Source organism: Laccaria bicolor, genomic scaffold, assembly GCF_000143565.1.
Source record: "Laccaria bicolor S238N-H82 LACBIscaffold_10 genomic scaffold, whole genome shotgun sequence".
Taxonomy (NCBI): domain Eukaryota; kingdom Fungi; phylum Basidiomycota; class Agaricomycetes; order Agaricales; family Hydnangiaceae; genus Laccaria; species Laccaria bicolor.
Window position 1 is genome coordinate 957,068 of NW_001889881.1, and position 9,245 is coordinate 966,312.

The 9,245-nt window shown below is 40.2% G+C and overlaps 2 protein-coding genes across 2 annotated transcripts; one reads left to right on the forward strand and one right to left on the reverse strand.

Moving 5' to 3' along the window:
- Nucleotides 1–1,672: 1,672 nt before the first annotated feature.
- On the forward strand, nucleotides 1,673–2,799 carry LACBIDRAFT_326613 (uncharacterized protein; the record flags this gene model as incomplete). The annotated part of the gene is made up of 5 exons (XM_001880244.1): nucleotides 1,673–1,711; nucleotides 1,828–1,897; nucleotides 2,110–2,527; nucleotides 2,586–2,589; nucleotides 2,695–2,799. The coding sequence occupies 5 exons, from the start codon at nucleotides 1,673–1,675 to the stop codon at nucleotides 2,797–2,799; spliced, it is 636 nt and encodes a 211-aa protein (XP_001880279.1).
- A 3,177-nt stretch (nucleotides 2,800–5,976) lies between these two features.
- On the reverse strand, nucleotides 5,977–7,792 carry LACBIDRAFT_326614 (uncharacterized protein; the record flags this gene model as incomplete). The annotated part of the gene is made up of 6 exons (XM_001880484.1): nucleotides 5,977–6,263; nucleotides 6,412–6,607; nucleotides 6,825–6,828; nucleotides 7,152–7,378; nucleotides 7,432–7,599; nucleotides 7,655–7,792. The coding sequence occupies 6 exons, from the start codon at nucleotides 7,790–7,792 to the stop codon at nucleotides 5,977–5,979; spliced, it is 1,020 nt and encodes a 339-aa protein (XP_001880519.1).
- Between the last annotated feature and the right edge of the window lie 1,453 nt (nucleotides 7,793–9,245).

Sequence of the window (9,245 nt, forward strand, 5' to 3'; positions counted from 1 at the left end):
CCTCTTTTCTCCCTACCTGCCTGCCTCCCTCCATCCATTCCTCCATCCCCCCCCCCCCCTTCTTCCCTCCCTCCTCCCTAGGTCTTCCCTTCAACATCTTCCCTACACCCCCTTCCCTTGAACATCCCCCTTCCCTTCTACCTCCCTGTTCCCTTTGATGTAAAATAATGTAAAATTGATTTTATGTAGCTAATAAATACACATCTATCTTACCTGTTCAGATTGGAATGTCAGAAGGAATTCTAAGGGGTAGGTTATCAGCTTAAGTCTCTGAAACAGCTGAAATAACTTAGGAGAAATCCTGCCAAGGTATGGGAATCATGGTAAGTATGGTATGGCATGTATGGTATGGTATGTAAGGTATGGTATGGTATGACAGGTATGGTATGTATGGTATGGTATGACAGGTATGGTATGTATGGTATGGTGTGGTATGACAGGTATGGTATGTATGCTATGGTATGCTATGGTATGAACATGCTATGGTATGACAGGTATGGTATGACAGGTTTGGTATGACTATGGGATGTAATAATATTATACCATGGACTATGCTATTAGTGTTGCCATGTTTTTTTAGCTGATTCTTTTCCATTTTGCTTGTATAGAGTACAATTATTATTCAATTTTTTGTTCTTAAAATCTCCAGATAGATAGGGAGTAGATCTAAATCCTTAGAAAAAGAACATAAAAAAGCATTAAGTTCTCATTGAGTTATTGAGGTTCAGCCAGTGGCCAAGTCACAACTCAAATAGCCAACTTTTTTTTCATAGCTGGTCAATGAGATCTCAGTATTCCCCAAATTATAGATCTACTTCTCATCTGCCTAGTGATTCCAAGAATGTAAAGTCTGAGTGAAAATTGCACTCTGTATAAACAAAAGAAAAAAGGCCAATATAAAAATGTTGCTTTTGAAGTGAGTTATATGTGGTGTGGTACTTGGTGTAGTTGAAATACACAAAATGTCTTGTCTTCTTTGCTTCTCAAAGACCACATCATCACAGTTTATTTATTGTACTAATTGAAAGAAATGGGAAGGATATATAATGTTAAATGGTTTTTCATGCATGACAAAATCTGAGATATAGCTCAATAGAACTGATTTTTGAAGATTGGAGTTACTATCTAACCTCCACTTGTAGCTTATAATCTCAACAACAACCAGGGGAACCCTTCCACAAAAAATGGCACCCAATGGACCAGTATTGCAGCCTGCAGAAATAATTTATATATTTTGAAAAAGGACCCCAGACACCCTTTGTCAGCTTTGGTATGATGGTATGGTATGGTATGAGATCATTTGGTATGGTATGACATGACATGGTATGGTATGGTAACATGGTATTGGTATGAGTGGGATATGGTATGGGTTTTCCATTCCATGGTACCATGGTATTGGTATTGAGCTCATATACCACCCTGGAATGGGTACCCTCAAGGTACTCTAAATCAAGGAATTGATGTACCTCATAGGTACCCTAAAATGGGTGACTGAAGTGCATTTTGGTCACTTTTGGCCTGTTTTAGACAAAACAAGCCATTTTCCAAAGCCTCTACAGACATAACCACTCAGTATTTTTGCCTGATTCTTTGATAGGCTCATTCAGGTTGACCAGAGGTATGTTCTGGCTACCTCCCCAGTTAGCGCATTTTTTTTTTTCAGATGCCAAAAATGGCCTCTACCAAGGGAAGTGTAACACAACTACATAATGTAAAAGAATACACAGTACAGTAGATTCTTAGAAAGAACCAGAAAAATGAACCAACCTTCATTCTTTTTGCACTCAACTGTATTTGTGAAATTAAGCTGATAACTGAGCCAAATAGTTCTATCATCAGCTGTTTACCATTGATACTCAGGTCGAGCATCTGGATAAAAAGTCTTTTGATATGATAGGTAAATGGCTTCAACGCAAATGGTTGTCTTGCATGGAAAGAAAATTTGAGGCTGAATTGATTCTCAATGAACTGGGGTTGGAAATTTCTTTGCTTGAAAATGAATGGAACTGGCAAGTGGCAGCACAGACCAAGCCCTTGGCACGACAATCAAAGAATATTGCAAATGTTGTAATTAAGGAAATTTTCTAACAGTACTGTTCTTTATTACAGAGGAAGAAGACATTGAGCATCAGTTGGTTATCAGAAAGTCAAGACATCTGAGTTTGTGTGCACAGTGGAGGGAACAGGTGTCTCTGATTCCTGGCACATATCCAATGTTGAAAGGATGGGGACCTGATGTCAATGATTTGGAGACTGCATTGAAGGATTCATCACAAGAAAATGTTGATGAAGAGGAAAGTGATGATAAACAGTTGAATTGCACATATAATGTTGAAGAAGCAGACAACAACGATGTTATTGAAGGGACAGAATCCATGGCAGTGTCAGATGCATTCAGTGTATCAGATAATGGGCTGGCCTTTGGGAGATGGGAGAGTGAGGATTTGTGGGAGGATCTGGAAGATGATGAAGAAGATAACTTGGATGTTGGAACATCTCATAAGAGGTCAAGGCAGAAGTATTATGGGTAGGTTTGGTGGGAAAAAAGTTGGAATGAAATTGTCATGAGATGATACAATTTGAAGCTTGGTAAGGTTTGGAGATATCAATAACAATCAGTGAGCTGCCTGGTAGGAAATGATAAGTACAGTTAGTAGTTAGTTCATAGAACTGTAAAATGGTACAATTATGTAGTGTTTGGAAGTCCGGTCTCGTGACTGGAAAAAGACCGTAACCAGACCGGACCAAGACCGCAAAAGACCGGACCTGCGGTTACGGTCTTTTATTTTTGAAATGTAAAGACCGCAAAAAAACCGGTTAACGTGAGCCGGTCTTGACCGGTTTGGACCGGTCTTTTGTAGCCCCTTAAATACCCTTTAAAACGCACCCAAGAACGTACGATTTGGTAAAAAAACGAGAGAGATATGAATTAAAATGTAAATTACTTTTGGGAATAATAAATGTACCAGACTTATTTTATAGAAGCACCAATTCCTAATGGAATTTAACGTTCTTGGGCTCGTTTTGAAGCTATTAGAGATGTTAATAAATTTACCGATTCATAATTTTAAAATATTGGCCTAAAGACCGGTCATAAACCGGTTAAAACCGATGCAGACCGAAACCGGTCTATAGACCGCAAAAAACCGCGGTCTGCGGTCTTTTTGCGGTCCAGTCTGGTCTTTTGACTTCTGGGGAAAAGGCAGACCGGTTACGGTTACGGTTAACGCCCCTGGGCATCAAAAAACCGGACCGAACTGGACTTTCAAACACTACAATTATGAATGGATATACTAGTTGACAGAAAGGTTTAAGTTAGAGATTGCAATGGTATGAGAGTGCAATACCATAGTATAATATTTTGATAATGAAGACTCTCAGGACACAAGACTTGATCCCATTTCCAATTAACAAGACTTTGGGATTGGATAGATTCACTCAGCTTTGATAAAATTGGACCAAATATTATGACAGAAGGCCAAACATTCAGGACAACAATACTTCATTCCATGATTGCAGTTTTTAAGAAAATTGAGATTGCATGATGGTGTTGTTGGCAAGACTATATGTGTATTCTAATGGATAGGACTGGGAGATATATGTATCATCTAACAGCTTTGATGCATGGGAAAGCTAGGATAATCCCCATTTGAACTGACTGGCTTGGACTATCTGGCCTCAATTTGTAGCCTAATATCTCAGGAAAAACCTGGAGAACCACCCCACAAAATATGGCACCCAATGGACCACTATTGCAGCCCACAGAAATAATTTATATATTTTGAAAAAAGGACCCCAGACACCCTGTGACAGCTTTGGTATGATGGTATGAAGTGACATCATACCATATGGTATGGTAACATGATATTGGCATGAGTGGGATATGGTATGGGTTTTCCATTCCATGGTACCATGGTATTGGTATGGTCCCCACATACCACCCTGGAATGGGTACCATTGAGGTACCCTTAAATCAAAGAATTCATATACCTCATAGGTACCCTAAAATGGGTGACTGAAGTGGAATAACAAGGGTAGCAGCCAGAGGAGCAGGAGTAGACATGGTGAAAGATGCTTGAGTAGACAAAGTGGGTTGAAAAATCTGTTCTGAATTTTCTACTACTTTTTCTCCATCTTTTATAGCACTTCAACCTTCTGTTGATGTGTTTGGACTCAGATCAGATCAGATCAGATAACGAAATGATGAGGAATGGAACCCCTATTCATCAAAGTTCTTGGGTGAAGGGAACCAGACTTCTGTGATTTATAAATAGATTTCGCCATCACTAATGACAAGCTCCATACACTTGGGAACACAACTGAGGACAGTTGATTTTAAAAGTAAGGGGGGGTATATTAAAAGCACAAAATATACCTTCTGAGATCAAGATATGACATTTTGTGATTTTATATCCATGAAATGAACTTAAAAATTGATTTCAACTGATCCTAAGTCAAAAAGTTGACAAGCTAGCTCTTAAATCACACAGAGAGAACAAGAAGATTAAGTTTATCTAAATACACAAGATAAAACTACCAAGATACTACAAGATATTTGATATAAAGAAAACTCTGATAAAAATCCATGAAAATATGAAAAGGTGATTAGGGACAACCAGCAGGATGGCCCTCCTGTAGACTAACTCACAATAAAGAATGTCACATGATTTTTCTTACAAAGTTGTTGCTATCACACAAGAACCAAACATTTTGAGACTTAGGCTCTGGTGTATGAAACATAGCTAGAGAGGTGTAGATTGTATATACCAAGTCTAGGGATGAATAATTGAAAACTCAGGATAAGGCAGGGAATTGACTGTGACAAGTGCCAAAAATGGGATGTAACAAAGTGGGAAATTCTAAATGACTGCAACCTACTGAAAGCAATTCACAACTTGAGGAGGAGTATTTTTGCACACTGGATCTCCCTGCTATTGGTATGAGCTGCATAAAGTCTCTGGGCTAGAAAACTTAATATCTACAAAAGATAGGTAGAAATGTTAAAATGAACATTGCATGATGTTTATAGAAGCAGATTCCCAGAGTTTTTCTGGAAGTAAACAAGTATCTACAATATTGGTTCTTCTTTTCTGCAAGACAAAAAAATGCTACCATCCTTTTGAATGGCTCCATGGAGACTCAGGTTGTTCTTTTAACAATGCCTGAAGTATAGCATGATAGAAATTTGATTTTTGCACTGGGTACAACTTGTAAAGTCCACAATAAAAGTACATTTTGCATATAGCAATCATCCTGGACCAATCCTTGACATTTTTCTTGGTGAATTGAGGCTGAAAATAATTCACAAGGCACTTCTAATGCCTAGTAACACTATCCCAAAGAAATACACAGGGGTCCTATATATACAAAGCTCTGAGACCCCACACCTTTCCTGCTCTATGTAAAATGCCCTTTGATTGTGGACTTTTCAAGATTTTTTTGTCTTGCAGAAAAGAAGGACCAATATTGTAGATACTTGTTTACTTCCAGAAAAACTCTGGGAATCTGCTTCTACAAACATCATGCAATGTTCATTTTAACATTTCTACCTATCTTTTGTAGATATTAAGTTTTCTAGCCCAGAGACTTTATGCAGCTCATACCAATAGCAGGGAGATCCAGTGTGCAAAAATACTCCTCCTCAAGTTGTGAATTGCTTTCAGTAGGTTGCAGTCATTTAGAATTTCCCACTTTGTTACATCCCATTTTTGGCACTTGTCACAATCAATTCCCTGCCTTATCCTGAGTTTTCAATTATTCATCCCTAGACTTGGTATATACAATCTACACCTCTCTAGCTATGTTTCATACACCAGAGCCTAAGTCTCAAAATGTTTGGTTCTTGTGTGATAGCAACAACTTTGTAAGAAAAATCATGTGACATTCTTTATTGTGAGTTAGTGTACATGGTCCTTGTCATTGAACAGCTGGTCCTCCTCCTCACCGTCATCTCCCTGTTCCACTGGACTGTTATCTTCATTCATCTGAATTGTCTGGGTAGGAAGTTTGCATCGTGGAAGATGAGGGAAAGCGTGTCGCATGTAGGTGGCAAGGGTGGCCAATGTAGGTGGCAAGGGTGGCCAATGTATCTTCCTCATCCAGGGGAGTGTCGTCCTCCAAAAGCTTGCCAATGAGAGAGAGCAAGTAAGGAAGGTAATGGTCATGTTCTTCTGCATTGTGGAAGACCATGCCAATTAACCCCTCCTTCCCATCCAGCACCATGAGATCAAAGACTGCATTAGCAGCCTGATGCATTTGGGTGTCTTGACAATAGCAAATGGTGTCAACAATGGCCTAGAGTGAGTGAAGGATCCACTCATCGTGGACCATGTTTCCAATGAGATTGACAATTTCTAAGATAAAAGACAGATTTTAATAAGATAAAATAGACCAAACAACTGAAAGACTTACTATTGGGTGACAGATGGGTAGCGCAACAACCCAACTGGTTGTGCACCTGACCCCGAGGAATAGGGTTGAGGTTGTACTCACAGTCAGGGAAATGCAACTTTTTGCAAGGCAGACAGGGCGAACCCCAACCTAGAAAAACACATTTTGCCTCCTTTGAGTTCTTGCCAATTGTGCATTGCATGCTTAGTTCAGGAATCTATCAGAAAATAAAATTTAGAAGAAAAACTTGAATAAATAAGAAAAATGACCTTACAACAACATGATCTCAGAGAAGTTCCTCTGCCAGAGCCATTTCACTAAAATTAGCGAAACATTGGTGAGGAGGGACTATACAAATTATAAGTTCAATAGAATGTTAAGAAACATGGAACTTATGGAGGAAGAAAAGAGAAGATAAAAGAAGAAAGACTTACAAGTCTTATGAGGATGATGTCACTTTGGTTTCAACACAGGAGGAGGTGGAGAAGCAATGTCTTGCTCCAATTCACCTTCCTCCTCAGCCTTGGTGTCATCCACCTGTTTGTGCTTGTTGGTTTTTTGAGGTGCACTCATTGATGTGAACTGGCGTAGTAGATACTGGCAGTGAAAATGTGACTGGAAACAGTGCTGCAGACCTAGTTGAGTTGGCAGGAGATATCAGGGTATAAGCCTGATTCAGGGACTTATGGTGTTCCTGAAAAAGAAAAGAAAATGGCTATGAGAAAAAGAAAAAGTCAGAGAAAAATTGGAAAATGACTTACAGGAGGAGGTAAATGGTCCTCTTTGATGACCATGGCTGCCAGCATGACATCTTCGACAGTGGCTTCCACAGGAGGGGCAGCAGCGGCAATCTCCATGGGATCCTCAATAGACAGAAGACTGTCTTCTTTGGTGACCTCAGCAGGGCAGCCTCAGCCATCACCACCTCAGTGGGAGGGTCATCTGGGACAGAGAGGGTCGCGAGGAACACCTCAGTAAAACATTCATCCTAGAACATATGAATTAGAATGAGAAATGATAAAAACACTGGACAATAGGTACTTCAGGGTAGTCACCACCATTATGTGGCCCTTTGAGCATCCAGACTTCCCAGTCAGGATCAACAGAGTCTGTGTCAACCCTGAGTTGGGCGTTGAACAGAGTTCTGCAAAGTCGGACATCGCACTCGGTCTCTGGTACACCATCAATGGTGACACAGATGTACTCAAGCTAGAAAATAAATGTTTTAGCTATATAGAAAGACAAGAAAAAGAGAAAAACTTACGAGATGAGGTTGAGCCACATTGAGAAGTTCAACAATGATGTCGGACTCGAGCTTGGCATAACCTGGCTCAGAGAATAAAGTGCGCAACATGTCGAAGGTGGCCAGTGAACCGATGAAATTGAACTTAGAGATGGACATATTGAAGTGACAAAGGAAGGGACTTAGGGATTGAAGGCAGAAAGGAATGGACAGAAAAGATGGTCTTATATATGTAAAAGATATATATTGATACCATGTCTTTGTGGAAAATACTGTGTCGATTTGTTGTGGTTGCCTGAGGATCCTGCAACTTATGAAAAGTTTATTGGGTGTTTGTGCTAAAAATAGCTTTTCGGGGTTCCTTGTTTTGACAGGCGTGAGAGATGACATAGAAACAGAGAAGCATCAGTTTGGCGGACATTGACAGGTTCAGAAAATGTCAAAGACATGTCAGTTAACCCTGATGAGCCTTGGTGATCTGTTGCTAGAATAGAAAACTGTGTGAGCCATAAGACAAAGTCCAAGAGATAATACATCCTCAGAGGGATCTTGCAATGACTGGGGATGGTCAGTATTAAAGTGAGAGGGAGATGATACAGGTGAAATGTATTCAACCATATAAAATCCGATTTTTGTGATGTTACCATTAAAATGGTCTTCTCTGTACATACACTATATAGAGTTGCAATGATATAAAAGTCTTTGAACATACCTGGTTCAGTAGACTAAATGTGCACCTGAACATAGGACTAAGGCCTTGGAGCTGGCAGCAGTATGTGCCATGACATCATACTTGGAGCCTATTTAGGGTTCATCCACCATGAAATAGAGTACAAAGAAGCTCTAGAGTAAACCACCCAACACAGGGACAAGATTGCATTACTACCAAGGGTTTAGAAACATGTAATGGATTTTTAAAATGGAAACTCAGACTTTTATCTTGCAATAAGATTACCAAGACTTCTAGAGGATAAACTGCATGTGGACATTGTGAAATAATGTTCTACTACTAGAAAGACTATACTCCGACTAGGTAGTATATGTATGAGGACCAAGTGTGGCCTGCAGCCATGTAAAGTGTCAAGTATGGCAATTCCCACATACACATCAAAGAGTGATGCATAGCATTGTCCAAGATGCATGAAATGTGCACCCGGAAACTGCATGTGGACTGATCCTCCTTGTTAGCTGGAATGACCATGTCCACCATGGACTTCTCTGGGATCTGGTTGGGGTCAGTGTATCGTTTATTGGTGTAAACAGTGGTCTTGTTCGCAGGGATCAGATTGGTGGCATCGTTCTTGGTGGGGGGTGGTTGATACCCAGTCTGGGCCAGAGTATTGGTCTTTGCAGAAGCCCTGGCTGCCCGAGGACAAGGATGAGTGTCCATTGGGGTGCTTTGCCAGCAGCAGCTGCAGCTGCCTTCAGCTGAGTCTTCACTGATGGGAGGAGGTTAATGGGGACTGATAGATCCTGCTTGTGAGTCTTCTTTGAAGTCAACTTTTTGGGCAGGGGATTGGAGGTAATCCTTGTTTGCATGTTTTGCACTTTCACATTCATCCCCATGCAAAGCATATCAATGGGAGTTACAGTGATTGATCCCACCCCCCCA